Here is a 20,482-nt window from a genome sequence, read left to right as displayed (position 1 = left end):
ATTTCTCCTGACTCTATTTACAACCCACATTCTAGAGTTGTTTCAACTTCTTATAATCATGTATTATACAATAATATCTAGTTTTTAGACAAGTTTTGGCCACAGATCCATAATCTATAATTGAACAAATTAGAGACACATAAATAGTTTTTAAAGCATCACAACTTGCACCCCACAACAACTTTGGAGGACACCTCATCGTATTAATTGCTCTTATACTTTTCTTCACAATATTCTTTATAATAAAAAATATATACACAGACACACACACACACACACACACACATATATATATATATATATATATATATGTTTATGTTTATTTGCTGATTCCAAGTTACTTCCTTTTAAGGCATAACAGACCCCCCATTAACCAATCTGAAAACTGGTCCGCCTAGTTCTTCTCAAGCAATTGCAGTAGCTCATAATTCTACTATGGTAACCACTGCACAACTGACTACTAAATCTTCTTCTGCGGCACCAATAACTACAACTGCATCGACTACATTCAACACAAGTAAAATTGCTTCACTTCCCGTCACCACTCAGCTGATTAACACCACCAGAGAAACACCAACAGGGACACAATTACAGCCATCCGAAGAGGTAACCACCCCAGCACCATCAACTTCGCAGAGGCTGAATACGTCTACTACCAAAGAAGTAGTTTTAAAACCCATAACCAGTGATCTTAACAACACAAGTACAGAAATGCTGAAAGTCAACATAACGACACAGCAGAAAATGAGTACCACTCCATCACCAGGAACCAGCGCTGGACAAATGACAGAGCCTACAGAGGTCTCACCCTTCATCAGCACTAATTTTGGCAGTACAAGAAGAGACATGCCAACAACAGCAACACCACAAAATAGTACCCAGCTAGAACCAACTACTGTCACAGGACAGACTATACCTAAGAACACAAACAATTCACTTACCATTACCTCCAAACTCAGCAGAAATTTGACAGAAATTACACTAGTACCAACCTCTCAAAATGTCACTAGCCTACAACCACTTATCGTCACAGGACAGACTACACTCAACACCACAGAGGTTGTTTCACATTCAGAAATAACTGAGCTAAACAGAACAACGACAGAAATACCAACAGTGAAACCAACAAAAACACCCTCAAACATTACCGAAGCAGCTTTCACCAAAATGACAACATCTAACCATACTGAAGTTACAACACATACCATCAGCAACAAGGCCAACAAAACAATTACCATACTGCCAGCTAAGACAACAACAGCACCTCTCCAAAATGTTACCAACCTAACAACAATAACTGCCCCTGGACTGACCAAAACAAACACCACTCAGATCGTTACACATTCTGTTAGCACTGAGCTAAAAAGTACAGGGACAGAAACGCCAACACTGACACCAATGCAGCCATCCTTAAATGTTACAACATCAGCAACATCAAATGTCACTGGAATTACTACATCTAATCATACTGGGATTGTTTCACCTCCCACCAGTATTGACGCCAACAGAACAGAAATATTGCCAACAAAGATGGCAACAGTACCACTCAATGTCACCAACCTAACAACAACAACTGCCACTGGAGTGACTACATCAAGCACCACTCAGATTGTCACACATTCTGTCAGCACTGAGCTAAAAAGTACAAAGACAGAAATGTCAACACTGACAGCAACGCAGCCATCCTTAAATGTTACAACATCGGCAACATCAAATGTCACTGGAATTACTATGGGTAATCATAGTGGGATTGTTTCACCTCCCACCAGTATTAATGCCAACAGAACAGAAATATTGGCAACAAATACACCAACAGCACCACTCAACAATGTGACCAACCTAACAACAAAAACTGCCACTGGACTTACTACATCAAACACCACTCAGATTGTCATACAGTCTGTCAGCACTGAGCTAAAAAGTACAAAGACAGAAATGTCAACACTGACACCAAAACAGCCATCCTTAAATGTTACAGAATCGGCAACATCAAATGTCACTGGAATTATTACATCTAATGACACTGGGATTGTTTCACCTCCCACCAGTATTAACGCCAACACAACAGAAATATTGCCAACAAAGATAGCAACAGTACCACTCAATGTCACCAACCTAACAACAACAACTGCCACTGGAGTGACTACATCAAGCACCACTCAGATTGTTACACATTCTGTCAGCACTGAGTTAAAAAGTACAACAACAGAAATGTCAACACTGACAGCAACGCAGCCATCCTTAAATGTTACAACATCGGCAACATCAAATGTCACTGGAATTACTATGTCTAATCATACTGGGATTGTTTCACCTCCCACCAGTATTAATGCCAACAGAACAGAAATATTGGCAACAAATACACCAACAGCACCACTCAACAATGTGACCAACCTAACAACAAAAACTGCCACTGGACTTACTACATCAAACACCACTCAGATTGTCACACAGTCTGTCAGCACAGAGTTAAAAAGTACAAGGACAGAGATGTCAACACTGACAGCAACACAGCCATCCTTAAATGTTACAACATCGGCAACATCAAATGTCACTGGAATTATTACATCGAATCACACTGGGATTGTTTCACCTCCCACCAGTATTGAGGCCAACAGAACAGAAATATTGCCAACACAAAGACCAACAGCACCACTCAATAATGTCACCAACCTGACAACAACAATGGCCACTGGACTGACTACATCAAACACCACTCTGATTGTCACACAGTCTGTCAGCACTGAGCTAAAAAGTACAAGGACAGAAATGTCAACACTGACAGCAACGCCGCCATCCTTAAATGTTACAACATCGGCAACATCAAATGTCACTGGAATTATAACATCTAATCACACTGGGATTGCTTCACCTCCCACCAGTATTGATGCCAACAGAACAGAAATATTGGCAACAAAGACGGCAACAGTACCATTCAATAATGTCACCAACCTAACAACAACAACTGCCACTGGAGTGACTACATCAAACACCACTCAGAATGTCACACATTCTGTTAGCACTGAGCTAAAAAGTACAGGGACAGAAATGTTAAAACTGACACCAACACAGCCACCCTCAAATGTTACAACATCAGCAACATCAAATGTCACTGGAATTACTACATTTAATCACTCTGGGATTGTTTCACCTCTCACCAGTATTAACGCCAACAGAACAAAAATTTTGCCAACAACGACACCAACAGTACCACTCAATAATGTGACTAACCTAACAACAACAACTGCCACTGGACTTACTACACCAAACACCACTCAGATTGTCACACAGTCTGTCAGCACTGAGCTAAAAAGTCCAAGGACAGATATGTCAACACTGACAGCAACACAGCCCTCCTTAAATGTTACAACATCGGCAATATCAAATGTCACTGGAATTATTACATCTAATCACACTGGGATTGTTTCACCTCCCACCAGTATTGAGGCCAACACAACAGAAATATTGCCAACAAAGATGGCAACAGTACCACTCAATGTCACCAACCTAACAACAACAACTGCCACTGGAGTGACTACATCAAACACCACTCAGATTGTCACACATTCTGTCAGCACTGAGCTTAATAGTACAAGGACAGAAATGTCAACACTGACAGCAACACAGCCACCCTTAAATGTTACAACATCGGCAACATCAAATGTCACTGGAATTATTACATCTAATCGCACTGGGATTGTTTCACCTCCTACCAGTATTGAGGTGAACAGAACAGAAATATTGCCAACACAAACACCAACAGCACCACTCAATAATGCCACCAACCTAACAACAACAATGGCCACTGGACTGACTACATCAAACACCACTCAGATTGTTAAACATTCTGTCAGCACTGAGCTAAAAAGTACAAGGACAGAGATGTCAACACCGACACCTACACAGCCACCCTTAAATGTTACAACATCAGCAACATCAAATGTCCCAGGAATTACTACATTTAATCACACTGGGATTGTTTCACCTCCTACCAGTATTGATGCCAACAGAACAGGAATAATGGCAACAAAGACAACAACAGCACCACTCAATAATGTCACCAACCAAACAACAACAACTGCCACTGCACTGACTACATCAAACACCACTCAGATTGTCACACATTCTGTCAGCACTGAACTAAACAGTACAAGGACAAAAATGCCAACACTGTCACCAACGAAGCCATCCTTAAATGTTACAACATCAGCAACATCAAATGTCACTGGAGTTATTACATCTAATCACACTGGGATTGTTTCACCTCCCACCAGTATTGAGGCCAACACAACAGAAATATTGCCAACAAAGATGGCAACAGTACCACTCAATGTCACCAACCTAACAACAACAACTGCCACTGGAGTGACTACATCAAACACCACTCAGATTGTCACACATTCTGTCAGCACTGAGCTTAATAGTACAAGGACAGAAATGTCAACACTGACAGCAACGCAGCCATCCTTAAATGTTACAACATCGGCAACATCAAATGTCACTGGAATTATTACATCTAATCGCACTGGGATTGTTTCACCTCCCACCAGTATTAACGCCAACAGAACAAAAATATTGCCAACAACGACACCAACAGTACCACTCAATAATGTGACTAACCTAACAACAACTGCCACTGGACTTACTACATCAAACACCACTCAGATTGTCACACAGTCTGTCAGCACTGAGCTAAAAAGTCCAAGGACAGATATGTCAACACTGACAGCAAAACAGCCCTCCTTAAATGTTACAACATCGGCAACAACAAATGTCACTGGAATTATTACATCTAATCACACTGGGATTGTTTTACCTCCCACCAGTATTGATGCCAACAGAACAGAAATAATGGCAACAAAGACAACAACAGCACCACTCAATAATGTGACCAACCTAACAACAACAACAACTGCCACTGCACTGACTACATCAAACACCACTCAGATTGTCACACATTCTGCCAGCACTGAACTAAACAGTACAAGGAAAAAATTGCCAACACCGAAACCAACACAGCCAACCAAAAATGTTACAACATTGGCAATATCAAATGTCACTGGAATTATTACATCTAATCACACTGGGATTGTTTCACCTTCCACCAGTATTGATGCCAACAGAACAGAAATAATGGCAACACAGACACCAACAGCACCACTCAATAATGTGACCAACCTAACAACAACAACAACTGCCACTGCACTGACTACATCAAACACCACTCAGATTGTCACACATTCTGTCAGCACTGAGCTCAAAAGTACAGGGACAGAAATGTCAACACTGACACCAACACAGCCACCCTTAAAGGTTACAACATCCGCAACATCAAATGTCACTGGAATTATTACATCTAATCACACTGGGATTGTTTCACCTTCCACCAGTATTGATGCCAACAGAACAGAAATAATGGCAACACAGACACCAACAGCACCACTCAATAATGTCACCAACCTAACAACAACAATGGCCACTGGTCTGACTACACCAAACACCATTCAGATTCTCACACAGTCTGTCAGCACTGAGCTAAAAAGTACAAGGACAGAGATGTCAGCACCAACACCAACACAGCCACCCTTAAATGTTACAACATCAGCAACATCAAATGTCACTGGAGTTATTACATCTAATCGCACTGGGATTGTTTCACCTCCCATCAGTATTGAGGCCAACACAACAGAAATATTGCCAACAAAGATGGCAACAGTACCACTCAATGTCACCAACCAAACAACAACAACTGCCACTGGAGTGACTACATCAAACATCACTCAGAATGTCACACATTCTGTCAGCACTGAGCTTAATAGTACTAGGACAGAAATGTCAACACTGACAGCAACGCAGCCATCCTTAAATGTTACAACATCAGCAACATCAAATGTCACTGGAATTATTACATCTAATCGCACTGGGATTGTTTCACCTCCCACCAGTATTGATGCCAACAGAACAGAAATATTGGCAACAAAGACGGCAACAGTACCACTCAATAATGTCACCAACCTAACAACAACTGCCACTGGAGTGACTACATCAAACACCACTCAGAATGTCACACATTCTGTCAGCACTGAGCTCAAAAGTACAGGGACAGAAATGTCAACACTGACACCAACACAGCCACCCTTAAATGTTACAACATCCGCAACATCAAATGTCACTGGAATTATTACATCTAATCACACTGGGATTGTTTCACCTTCCACCAGTATTGATGCCAACAGAACAGAAATAATGGCAACACAGACACCAACAGCACCACTCAATAATGTCACCAACCTAACAACAACAATGGCCACTGGTCTGACTACACCAAACACCATTCAGATTCTCACACAGTCTGTCAGCACTGAGCTAAAAAGTACAAGGACAGAGATGTCAGCACCAACACCAACACAGCCACCCTTAAATGTTACAACATCAGCAACATCAAATGTCACTGGAGTTATTACATCTAATCGCACTGGGATTGTTTCACCTCCCATCAGTATTGAGGCCAACACAACAGAAATATTGCCAACAAAGATGGCAACAGTACCACTCAATGTCACCAACCAAACAACAACAACTGCCACTGGAGTGACTACATCAAACATCACTCAGAATGTCACACATTCTGTCAGCACTGAGCTTAATAGTACTAGGACAGAAATGTCAACACTGACAGCAACGCAGCCATCCTTAAATGTTACAACATCAGCAACATCAAATGTCACTGGAATTATTACATCTAATCGCACTGGGATTGTTTCACCTCCCACCAGTATTGATGCCAACAGAACAGAAATATTGGCAACAAAGACGGCAACAGTACCACTCAATAATGTCACCAACCTAACAACAACTGCCACTGGAGTGACTACATCAAACATCACTCAGAATGTCACACATTCTGTCAGCACTGAGCTTAATAGTACTAGGACAGAAATGTCAACACTGACAGCAACGCAGCCATCCTTAAATGTTACAACATCCGCAACATCAAATGTCACTGGAATTATTACATCTAATCACACTGGGATTGTTTCACCTTCCACCAGTATTGATGCCAACAGAACAGAAATAATGGCAACACAGACACCAACAGCACCACTCAATAATGTCACCAACCTAACAACAACAATGGCCACTGGTCTGACTACACCAAACACCACTCAGATTCTCACACAGTCTGTCAGCACTGAGCTAAAAAGTACAAGGACAGAGATGTCAGCACCAACACCTACACAGCCATCCTTAAATGTTACAACATCAGCAACATCAAATGTCACTGGAATTATTACATCTAATCACACTGGGATTGTTTCACCTTCCACCAGTATTGATGCCAACAGAACAGAAATAATGGCAACAAAGACAACAATAGCACCACTCAATAATGTGACCCACCTAACAACAACAACTGCCACGGGACTGACTACATCAAACACCACTCACATTGTCACACATTCTGTCAGCACTGAACTAAACGGTACAAGGACAAAATTGCCAATACTGACACCAACACAGCCACCCTTAAATGTTACAACATCAGCAACATCAAATGTCACTGGAGTTATTACATCTAATCGCACTGGGATTGTTTCACCTCCCATCAGTATTGAGGCCAACACAACAGAAATAGTGCCAACAAAGATGGCAACAGTACCACTCAATGTCACCAACCAAACAACAACAACTGCCACTGGAGTGACTACATCAAACATCACTCAGAATGTCACACATTCTGTCAGCACTGAGCTTAATAGTACTAGGACAGAAATGTCAACACTGACAGCAACGCAGCCATCCTTAAATGTTACAACATCGGCAACATCAAATGTCACTGGAATTATTACATCTAATCGCACTGGGATTGTTTCACCTCCCACCAGTATTGATGCCAACAGAACAGAAATATTGGCAACAAAGACGGCAACAGTACCACTCAATAATGTCACCAACCTAACAACAACAACTGCCACTGGAGTGACTACATCACCACTCAGAATGTACACATTCGTCAACGATAAATACAACAGAAATGTCAACCTGACACAACCACCACCTTAAATGTTACAACATCGCACATCAAATGTCACTGGATTATTATCTAATCAACTGGGATTTTTCACCTCACCAGTATTGCAACAGAACAGAAATATGCAACAAACACACAGCACCACTCAATATGTACCAACTAACAACAATGCCATGGCTAACACAAACCCACTCAGATTTCACACAGCTGTCAGCACTAGAAAAGTACAAGGACGAGTGTCACACCAACAACACAGCCACCTTAAATGTTACACACGCAACTCATGTCACGGAATTATTACATCAATCACACTGGGATGTTTCACCTCCACCATATTGAGCCAACAGAACGAAATATGCAACAAAAACAAGCACATCATAATGACCCCCTAACAACACAATGCCCGGATGATACATCAAACACACTCATGTCACATCTGTCGCACTGACTAAGACAAGGACAAAATGCAAACTACACAACCCCCTTAATGTTACAACATCGCAACATCAAATGTCATGGATTACATCTAATCCCTGGGTTGTTCACTCCATGTATTGAGGCACAAACAATGGAACAAAGAGCAACATACACTCAATGTCACCACAACAAACACTGCCATGGAGTGACTACATCAACACACTCAGTGTCACAATTCGTAGCATGAGCTTAATACGACAGAATAACTGACACAACCGCACTTAAATGTTACAACATCGCAACATCAAATTCACTGAATTATACATTAATCACCTGGATGTTCACCTCACATATAGCCAAAGAACAAATATGAACACGACACCAACAGCCACTATAATGTACACAACAACAACAATGCCATGCTACTACACCAAACATAGATTTCACACAGTCTTACACTGGCTAAAAGTCAAGGACAAGATGTCAACCAACAACACAGCCTCCTTAATGTAAACATCAAATCAAGTCACTGAATTATTACACTAATCCACTGGGATTGTTCACTCCACAGTATGAGCCAACAAACAGAAATAATGGCACAAGAACAAATCAATGACCCACTAACAACAACAACTGCACGGATGACTACATCAAACACACTCATGTCAACATCTGTCAGCTGATAAGTACAGGACAAAATGCAACTGACCAACACAGCCACCCTTAAATGTCAACACGAACATCAAAGTCCTGGATTTACATTAATCGCCTGGATTGTTCCCTCCCACTATTGGACAACAAAAATGCAACAAACAACAGCACTCAATGCACAACCTAACAACAACAATGCACTGGATGATACATCAACACACTCGATGTAACATTCTGTCAGCACTGAGTAAAGTAGGACAGAATGTCAACAGCACACACCACCTTAAATTACAACTCGCAACATCAATGTCGAATATACATTAATCCACTGGGATGTTCCTCCACAATTGATGCCAACAGACAGAATATGCAACAAAGACACAGACATCAATATTCACCAACCAACAACAACAATGCCATGATGCTACATCAAACACACTCAGATGTCACACATTCTGTCACACTGACTAAAGTAAGGGACAAATTACACTGCACCACAACCACCTTAAATGTTACAATCGCACATCAAATTCCTGGATATAATCAATCACTGGTTGTTTCCTTCCACCAGTATTGAGCAACAAAAAATACCAACAAGACAACGACACTCAATGGACCACCTAACAACAACAACTGCATGGATTCTCAAACCACCAAATTTCACATGTCAGCACTGACTAAGTACAAGGACAATGCAAATGCACAACGAGCCATCTTAATTACAACATCGGCAACATCAAATGTCACGAATTATACCTAATCAACTGGATTGTTACCCACCATATTAAGCAAGAACAAAATATGCCAACAAGACACACAGTAACTAATAAGACACTAACAACAACTGCATGGGACTACACCAACACACTCGATTGCACACGTCTGTGCATGCACGTCAAGGACAATTGCCAATGCACCAACAGCCCTAAAGACAACTCGAACACAAGTCACCCGATTATACTAATCAAATGTTGTTTCCCCACAGTATACAACAAACAATTACATTAATCCCCTAAATTGATATAATTTAATTCAATATAAGTAAAAATAAAAAAAAAAAAATTTAAAAAAATTTATTATATAATTTTTCACTCTTGAATCCACCGTATTAACGCCAACAGAACAGATATATTGCCAACAAAGACAGCAACAGTACCACTTAATAATGTCACCAACCTAACAACAACAACTGCCACTGGTCTGACTACACCAAACACCACTCAGATTGTCACACAGTCTGTCAGCACTGAGCTAAAAAGTACAAGGACAGAGATGTCAGCACCAACACCAACACAGCCACCCTTAAATGTTACAACATCAGCAACATCAAATGTCACTGGAATTACTTCACCTAATCACACTAGGATTGTTTCACCTCCCACTGGTATTGACACCAACAGAACAGAAATATTGGCAACAAAGACACCAACACCACCACTTAATAATGTCACCAACCTAACAACAACAACAACAGCCACTGGTCTGACTACACCAAACACCACTCAGATTGTCACACAGTCTGTCAGCACTGAGCTAAAAAGTACAAGGACAGAGATGTCAGCACCAACACCAACACAGCTACCCTTAAATGTTACAACATCAGCAACATCAAATGTCACTGGAATTACTACACCTAATCACACTAGGATTGTTTCACCTCCCACTGGTATTGACACCAACAGAACAGAAATATTGGCAACAAAGACACCAATACCACCACTCAATAATGTCACCAACCTAACAACAACAACAGCCACTGGACTGACTACATCAAACACCACTCAGATTGTCACACAGTCTGTCAGCACTGAGCTAAAAAGTACATGGACAGATATGTCAACACTGAAACCAACACAGCCACCGTTAAATGTTACTACATTAGTACCATCGACTGTCACTGAAGTTGGTTCACGCCCAATAACTACTGAGCTAAAAAGTAACAATACAGAAATGCAAACTATGACACTGACACCTGTATCTAAAAATGTAACCACGCCAGTACCATTTACTATCTCTGAATCAACTACATTAAACACCACTCAGCCTAATAAGACAAGAACAGAAATACCAATATTGACGTCAAAACCACCTACCCACAATGTTACCAACTCAACACCAGTAACTTCCACTGGACTGACTTCTGTTAACACATCTGAGGTGGTTCCACATCCCAACAGCACTGAGCCTAACAATGCAACTGCAGAAATACCCACAATGACATCAACACCACCATCACAAAATGTTAGTTACCCAGCACCAACCAATGCCACTGCAAGTACAACTCTTAACACCACAGAGGTTTTTTCCTCTCCATTATCTACTGAACTCAATATTACAAATACAGAAATGTCAGCAATGACACCAACATCACCGCCTCACAATTTCACATCATCAGGTCTATTAAATGTCACTGGAATGACTACATCTAACACCACTGAGAATGTTTCACATTCAGTTAGCAGTTATCTTAATACTACAGAAATTCCAACAAAGACATCAACACTACCATTCCAAAATGTTACCACACAAGCGCCATCAGCTGCCACCGGACCATCCACTTTTAACACCACAGTGGATGTTTCCCATCCTATAAGCACAGAGCTCAACACCACAGAAATAACACCTACACAGGTTCCCCACAACACTTCTGAGAACGTAACCACAAATAGTGTTTATACATCAAGAGCTCCAATGGAAACGCCAGCCTCAACAACAACTGCATCAACTATCAGCAGTTTTTATTCAGGTATGCTTCATAAACAAATTGCATTTGGGTTTGCTTTTTTTCTAAATTTAATTCCAAATTCTGTGTTTTCCAGAAGACAGCCTTATATTAATCCAGAAAAATATGACATGGACTGCAGCTTTGAGCTTCTGCAGGGAACACTACGTCGATCTTGTTCAGATTACCAGTGGAGAAATTCAAGACAAAGTGGCTAAGAAGTTGAAAAGCTCCACATCCCCTCACGTGTGGCTCGGCTTGCGTTACACTTGTAATTTCAAATTTTGGTTCTGGACCAGCTCAAATGCTGACTGTTATCAGAACTGGCAGCCAGAAGAAGGACCAGGAGGAGCTTATGAGTGTGGTTTGAGTGGTGCCATTCAGACCACTGGGGGGAAGCAATGGGTTGGTTTGCCAGAGACACAGGAACTGAATTTTATCTGCCAGACATGTGGTGGATGAGAGTGGGCTGCAAGTAACAGTTGTTTAACAGTTGAAATACTCAATGATGCTCATTCTGTTTTAACTGAGTATTTTCAGTTAACTTGAGTGAGGGTTATGAGATATAAATTGCCAAACTGGCTAATGTCTCTGAACCAAATGAGATACAGTGGTTGCAATTGTGCTGACATGTCCTAAGGTGAAATATAGCTGCCTCTGCTGCTGTTCAGGCACAATATTAGCTGCTTGAGAACATACTATATGCTGTATGGATGTGCGCACGCACAGAGAGCTTTGTCAGAAAATTGATTGGCTCTGAAAATTGGAATTTTGACCTCCTGGCTAAGCTGCCAAGAGTCTATGTTTGATAGCAATACAGCCTTAAATCCAACAGCATGGCCCTCAGGAGTGCTTCTAGAGAAAACCGAGCAAGTCCAATAGCTTTCTGTGTGGCAAAGAGTCACAGAGAGCGTGACACAGAGCTATGGTTACAGAAAATAATCTAGTTTTAGTACTTTTTTGGTCAGTGACCTTTATCACAGACCTATGCTTTCATTGGAGAATATATCTAACTTTGTTAATGTTCATAGATACATATTTTGTATTATGTGAATTATAGTTTTAATAACATCACAAACATTCTTGGGTTTCTTTTTTTTAGAATGCAAATGACAGATAATTAACATACCAGTAAAACCTGTCTTAAATTGAAGGCTGACATGTGCCGAAGAGGATCAAAGAGATAACACAAGGTGTGGTATGAAAGACTATGACGTTGCTCACTCTGTACTTGGTACTATTGGTACTATGAGCTATTATGACTTCTAAGCAATTTGAAATCCTGGTTAAGTGGTCACATAATGTTCCCTGCAAAACTATGCATGCCTCTTTGATTTACATTTTGTCACTTTGCAAGTAAATACATTTTGGAATTTTGTTGTAAAACAATGCAAACAATACTTTTAGAATATGAAAATTTTTTCTAAATATAAAAGTATAAAGTCTAAAAAGTTTGGTTTGCTTTTTTTCTCATACTTTTTCACTCTCATATTCTGGAGTAAAATCCCGTTCAAACAACTGGTTTCTGACATCTTCTGATATATAAAGTATAATTAATAAAAAGGGTAATCGTTGTGTAATTAGTTTTTTGGTAAACAATTCTCCTCCATGAAGATTTCAGAGCTTTGTTGAAGAACATTAGTGAACATACAGCATCTTTAAGACCAATGAACACAGAACATATGTTGGGGATAGCTAAAATTTAATGTAGGATCAATCCAAGGGTTGAACTTCTTACAGAGGACATTTAAATCTACTTTTCTGTTAAACTTGTTTGGTTGTTATAGATAAACTGTGAACCATCTGATCTTTATCTTTTTATTTAACTGCTGCCGTGACACTGCCAATAACAACATTCTGTATGCTGTTTTAAATTGTGTCACAGAGCAGAAACCTCATTCTTTTTATTTCATTTCTTCTACAGACTCACGTGACTGTCATTTAAAATAAATTTATTCTTAGCTTAGCTTTTAACAGTCCAGTTATACTTAAGCACATGTCCAGAAAAGAGCTACTATGAAGTACAATTCAGTTCAATTAAAAAACATAATTAATTCCCAAAGGGAAATTAAAATTTGTAATAAGTCATGATTTTTCATCTTGTTTTAGGATATTCTATAGCTGTTTCTCTTGTAGCAGATCAATAGAAGCCTTTGATTGATCACACTATGTTGTTGTTTAGCACTCATCTGAAAATTATGTGAACGGTTGTCATGTTCTTCATTTTATGATTAATTCTTGTTTGTCAAAAATCTCTCTAGTGGAGTTACTACAACCTTCATTATTATGCTGAGCTTATTTAAGTAATTTACTCTAAAGCTGTACCCAGCATATGGTGGATATAAGTTATACAGCATCTTGCTGCAAATACTGAGGAACTAAAGCTTCCTTTAAAAATACAGTCTGCTCTATCCTTTCTTGTAGACCAATGTTTCCCAACCTTGTTTAAACTGTGTACCCCTTTAGGCATTGTTTCTTTCCATGAGTACCCCGCCCTCTCAGTCAAAATTATTTATGATTGTGCAAAAGTTGAAAGTACAATAACTGATAAAATTTTTTAAATTAAGAATTCAGTTACTGGACCTACTATTCTTTCCATCTCAAATAAAAATAAAAAAACCTAAATATGTTTCCTGGAAGTTATTAAGGAATCAGAATAAATACAAATAAAAATAAAATCATATTATAAATCCATATTTACAAAACTGGAGCTCCTCTGAGTTCCCAATTATATGATTAATTGCTCCTCTGAGTTCCCAATTATATGACGAATTGGGAACAAAATATGGGAAAAAAAATATATATTCAGACTGGCTTTATTCATTTTATTTATTTTCTTATCAAGACAACGGAGCTGCTTTGATGAGCTCCTTTGTCTCATGTGTGAAAAACAGCTGATACCAGGCTGTTCTCTACTTCCAGTCTGTTCCTCTGCTTAGTTTAGTGTGTCACAGTGAAGGATGTACTAAAAGAAAACTTACCTTTTGGTTGATAAAATCTTGTTTCATTTTTCAATTGGGTCCTCATAAACAAATAATAATAAAAAAATTAAATCCCTATTTTATTTTACTACCTAAGAAATGCACTCATGGACCACCAGGAGTACAAATAACCCCTGTTGGGAATCACTGTTGTAGATGACTTAATAGTTGCAGCTCCAGGCGAAGTCCCTTGTTTTGTTCACATTAAGGATGGTTGTTTTCACACCATGCTATAAATTAGTTCAACAGCTCCCTGTACTAAGGTTTTTGTCCATATTCGATACACCCAATGACTGCAGTTATCTGAGTTTTTTGCAACTGACAAGAAGTGTACACAACATAAAAATGAATGGTTAGTTAATCTGTCCATTCAGACCGACTAACACAAAGTAAGTTAGTCTGGTAAAACTCAAGATTCTTCTGTCTGAAACAGAACAGACCAATTACAGAATGGGAGGCGAGCCCATTATATTTAGTGATGTTCTGTAACCATAACATTCAAGATTACATCTGCATGGAGTAACGTTTTAATAATTCCATTTATTATGTCTCAAAAAGAGCTGCGCATAAATTTCGACAACTGCTTACAAGTTATACACTTTCAATCTGACAGACTGTGGTCTGTTTATCATGTAGTCTAAGATCATGGTAAATGATGCATTTCCTCTCATTTTAGCGCAATTTTTGTTTTCATTGTTTTGTGTAAATCTATCTTTTGCACAAAGTCTCAGGAAGTCAATTTTAAATGAACTACTAGGAGCACTGCTTCCTCCACTAACCTTCATCCTTACTGCCAGAAATATTTGAATTTTATATCAGCTGCTGACACACTTTCACTTTGGCTTAAGTGTCCTTACCGAAATACTCTTATTTGGATAGAGCTCTTGACTGAATGGTGAGGAGGTAATTCAGCCAAACAGTAGGATGGTGTGCTGGACCAGGGACACATCTAAAATTTGTCGGACCTTTAGGAGATTGACACCCCTGCAGGTTGAGCACTAAAATCAAATCAAATCTAACTTGTAGTGTCCTTGAAAGGGTAATCTAGTTCGTTTCATTCATATTATATAAATGTTTTAATGATAATTATTTTATTAATCCTAAAGAGAAATGAAAATCTATTGTAACTCTTTGCAATTTCTTTGCATAGAAAACATAAATTGAATGAAACCACAAGCAGTTTCTTCAACAAATTTTTATATCAGACATCTGGCATCACCTAGTGTTCAAACTGACTTGTTTCAGCTTATATAAAATTATTTTATAAATTCATCTACAAGGATCATATTGCTCTATTATTATATCTTTAATCCAATTTATTTTGAAGTTTCAGACAATTTGAACTAGGATTGCAAACTTTCATTCATATAAATAAGGAATACGCAGGGGGTGGGGAGAAGTGGTATGTCACACATAAAACTTAAAATACTTAATTTCAAATAAACAATTTATAGGAAAACATTACAATTACATGTAAACAAGCCTGTTTGAGCTCCTGAACTAAAACTTTGTTGATCAACACTTTGTTTCAATCACTGAAATCAGGTGTTTTCTGTAATGTTTAGGAAACGTTCAGTAAGACTTCTGCACCTTTTGACAGGTATGTTGGCTCACTGTTCATCAGCAAGATACTTTTTTCTGGGACAGCTTGTGTTTAAGAATTATTTTACTAAACAAAAAATCTAAATAAATATTTTATTTTACTAAATTATTATTTTGTATTTTTATAATTACTCTTTCAACTTTTTTGTTATTTGAATTACTAGTGTGAATTAATCATTTTCTCTCATGGGAAGGTATATAAACCTTCAAACACAACTGTATCCGTTTTTCAACAGAGGAAATGAATAAAGTACCAAATGCACACAACTTAGTTATTGCAAAATTCAAAACTATAAAACTATGATCTGCTAACTAGCAGTAGCACTAGCACATGAACATGGTCTATTTGTGTGGCGTGTGCAATAAAAAATTGTTTTAAATACTAAATATTCAGTATATTTATTGTAGCTCTATGTGAGCTACGTTAAAAACAGAAATATAATCTGCATGCTCGATGACATCAATGTTTTTGTGACCAAGTCTTTTTTTTCTTTCAAGAAATTATGTCTGTAATATCTACGTTTTGACATAAAATATATAAAAGAATATGAAAGCATTTTAGATGCAGGAAATTTACAGACAAAAGCCCAAATTAACAATATTTGTCTTTTTAATATTATTTATTTACTGTTAGTCTGTTGGCATGATTTCATCTTTAAATGGCCATTTATATATTACTACATTAGCGTAAAGATTATTAACTACACATCCTAAAACGATCAGTTGAAACAAAGTAACCATAATGTTTCTCACCATATCATCCCCAGTAGGAGACTACGATTTTATCATCATGCTTGGGACCCTATATTCCTATGTATCTGCATTGTTTCTTTTTTGAGGAATAAACAACCCAATGTGCACCACTTTATAAAATCTTTAACAATTTTTAGATTGTGTTTCTGCTTCAGCAGGAGTGAAAGATTCAGGTCATAGCAGGACTTGGATGCACACTAAGGAAGGAGGTAACTTGGCCATTTGATTCACATTTGTGAAAATAAGGGCATATTTAAAAGGTGCATGACACCAGACCTTAAGTACAGAAATTGAAGATCCTTGCTATATGACATCATCAGCATTTTTTGGGTCTTGAGAGCTGGATGTCAAAATGGGCGGGATTCTGTTTTGAGTTTCGAACATGTTGTAGATGGTGATAGCGTTAAGTAGTAAAGATCCCTGTTTTCGTCTCTCATACAGCAGTTCTAAGGAAGCCTCTGATTCAGGTCAAATTGTTCTAGTGCAAGATTCTAATGAAGAGGATGGTCAGGACTGTCTGTAATTTTCCTTGTTTTATAAAAATTTCTTCTTTGTAAAATTAACTTCAGAGTTTCTGGATAAGTTCCCGGAAGACCTTTTTACAAGCCTTTTTACTCTGATCCTGCTATCCCTACAGATGATGGCAGAGGAAATCATATCCTTCACACCCGACTTGCTACAAATATGCAGCCTATTTTCCCATGTACAGAAGGACCTAAACTTTCTCAAGTGTAGTTTAATAATAAATAATTGAACTTTATTGATCTCACACTGGAGAAATTTACCTCTCCTTTAACCCATCACCTTGGGGAGCAGTGGCCTGCCATTGTGGGGTGCAACTAGGAGTTAAGGGTCTTGCTCAGAGAGACAGTGGGTTTCAAACTCACAATTTCAGGATTCTCTATGCCCTAACCACTAGAATGCTAGCTATATTGTAACCACAGCCGCCCTAGGGCTTACTGACAGAAGCAAGGCTGCCATACACAGGACCCTATTACCACCGTCAGCAGGCAATGCGGGTGAAGTGTCTTGCCCAAGGACACAACAGCACTGTTGGTTCAAACCGTAGCCGGGGTTTGAACCAACAACCCTCCAATTGCAGGGCGAACTTCTCCACCCAACACAACTGTTGCCCCAATCTATTTAGTTCAGTACTTTGATCCTCTTAAATCCCATAATCTTGTGAAGAGCATCACAGACAATACTCTGGTCATCATCATTTGTTTCCCATTTGCTAACAAGTAAGGCAAGGTGAGTTTATTTATATAGCACATTTAAGTAACGAGACACTGATGTAATTCATTCAAGTCAATTCAATTCAGTTTATTTATATAGCGCCAAATTCACAACACATGTCATCTCAAGGCACTTTACAGTTCAACCAGATCATACAGTCAAATTGATACAAAATTTTCTATCTAAGGAAAACCAGTTGATTGCATCGACTCATTGACCCAAATACAATCCCTCACACTAAGCATGCTTGTAGCGACAGTGGAGAGGAAAAACTCCCTTTTAACAGGAAGAAACCTCCAGCAGAACCAGGCTCAGTGTGAGCGGCCATCTGCCGAGGCCCACTGGGGTTCAAGGAGACAGAAGCAGAGACACAAAAAGCAGCTGTAAAAGGCGGCCCCATCCAGGAAACACACAGCCAGGCAGACGAGCTCCGAGCCTGCTCCCATTCCAGAGGACGAAGAGAACACATCCAGCCAGTCACGGTCAGAATGGTCTTGTAGAATGGTGTTAGAAGAACCACTTGTCTCTCAACACCAGTAAGACCAAAGACATGGTGATGAACTTCAGAATACCCCCACCTCACTCCCCTATGAACATCCAGGGGCAGGACATAGAAACTGTGGACAGTTTCAAATACCTGGGTGTTCACATCAATAATAAACTGGACTGGACTTATAAAACCGACACCCTGTACAAGAATAGCCAGAGTCGCCTCCACCTCCCGAGAAGGCAGAAGTCCTCTAGAGGGAGCAGGCCCATGCTTAAAACCTGCTTCAGCCCTCCTCTATGCTGTCGTCTGCTGGACCCCTGGCAGCGCAGAGCGGGACAGAAAGAGACTAAAGAAACTAGTTTGAAAGGCCACTTCTGTCCTCAGCTGCACTCTGGTCTCAGTGGAAGAAGTGGGTGAGAAGAGGATGCTGTCCAGGCTTACATCCATCAAGGACAGCACCTTCCACCCTCTGCACCAGACTGTAGAGGAGCTGAGCAGCTCCTTTTGTGAAAGGCTTTTACACCCTGTTTGTAAAAAACAAGCAATACCACAGGTCATTCATCCTTGCTTCCACTTGCTTCCAATGCGACACTACAACGGCAATAGTGCAATGTATAATGTGCAATTACTATTTAATACCTGTGCAATAACCTATTTCTTTATATTTGACACCCAGTGCAATAGCCCCATCTATAAATATCTGTCTGTAAAAATACTCATGTAAAGACCCTGTGCTGTAAATAAAAAAAGAAGAAAAGTTGTCATCTGTAGAGGAACTGTATATACTGTATATATCCCATGCACCTTTTTCTTCCTTTAGCACCTTCTTCTTCTCTTTTTGACTATTTGAGCTGAAGTAACCAGTACATTTCTCAACTGTGAGATGAATAAAGTAAATCAATCAATTAATCAAAACAATATGGCTGGGTTTAAGTTAGTTTGCTGAAAAGAATGAAACAACTCCACAGGACATAGAGCTGTGATTGCAGCTGAGAAATACCAAGTTAAAAAGGTCAATATTTTATCTTTAACACAGATTTCTTTCATTTCTAGGTAAGGAACTACTTTGTGTAACCAAACTCATAAAAAAAAAATCCCACCCAAATACATTTAAGACATAGGTTACAATGTAAAAAATGTTGAACATTTCAAAAATAGATTAAATCACAAACCAACAGAAACATTTCCTTGGTGACAACAGAAGTTTATCATATTTGTCAATATCTCATGTTTAGAAACAAAAGTTATTTTCAATGTAGAACAAAATTATAGAATCAGTAATTAACATTACACAGTAGTTTTTATGGAAATTTGCTAAGCGTGTTTATATAATAACAGATTCCTCCCAAAGCCACAATAAGACACCTGCTATAAGTCATTTTGCATATCCAAAGAAAGTCATGTCACTCATTGATTATTACGCACCATTACGCTTTTGCTTATCCTTTCTTCAAATATGCATTGGTCATTGCTTCCCATCCGTTCAATATTAATGTTCCTCTGGGTCCAGTCAGTCAGTTCTGGACTTTTCCCTCTCCTCCTTTTCTCACCGTCATCTTCTCTTGTGTGCTGTCCAGCTGCCGCTGACCTCTGATCTT

General features: G+C 39.1%; 2 protein-coding genes across 4 annotated transcripts in view; both read left to right on the top strand.

Moving 5' to 3' along the window:
* The window catches only part of c4b (complement 4B (Chido blood group)), a 59,562-nt gene that overhangs the window by 3,518 nt on the left and 35,562 nt on the right, over positions 1-20,482 (top strand). The window lies entirely within an intron of this gene.
* Positions 363-14,427, top strand: LOC119772834 (mucin-2-like). 3 transcript variants are annotated; one of them, XM_038269495.1, is made up of 3 exons: positions 363-1,492; positions 10,206-11,846; positions 11,920-14,427. In XM_038269495.1, exons 1-3 carry the CDS (start codon positions 436-438, stop codon positions 12,282-12,284), a joined length of 3,063 nt encoding a protein of 1,020 aa, XP_038125423.1. In that variant the 5' UTR covers positions 363-435; the 3' UTR covers positions 12,285-14,427. The 3 variants fall into 3 exon arrangements, with proteins under 3 accessions (XP_038125423.1, XP_038125422.1, XP_038125421.1); XM_038269494.1 differs by having other exon boundaries at positions 363-2,346; positions 10,229-11,846; positions 11,923-14,427; XM_038269493.1 differs by having other exon boundaries at positions 363-2,346; positions 10,229-11,846.

This window comes from Cyprinodon tularosa, unplaced genomic scaffold (assembly GCF_016077235.1).
Source record: "Cyprinodon tularosa strain WSP-4 unplaced genomic scaffold, ASM1607723v1 ctg73, whole genome shotgun sequence".
Classification (NCBI taxonomy): Eukaryota; Metazoa; Chordata; class Actinopteri; order Cyprinodontiformes; family Cyprinodontidae; genus Cyprinodon; species Cyprinodon tularosa.
The sequence above is the reverse complement of the archived record's forward strand: the minus strand, read 5'-3'. Positions and strand labels throughout refer to the sequence as shown.

Coding starts and splice junctions, on each gene's coding strand:
- LOC119772834 (XM_038269493.1), top strand. CDS start 436: ATGGTAACCACTGCACAACTGACTACTAAATCTTCTTCTGCGGCACCA. Junction 2,347..10,228: donor TTAATGCCAACAGAACAGAA/ATATTGGCAACA, acceptor AACAGAACAGAT/ATATTGCCAACAAAGACAGC. Junction 11,847..11,919: donor TATCAGCAGTTTTTATTCAG/GTATGCTTCATA, acceptor TGTGTTTTCCAG/AAGACAGCCTTATATTAATC.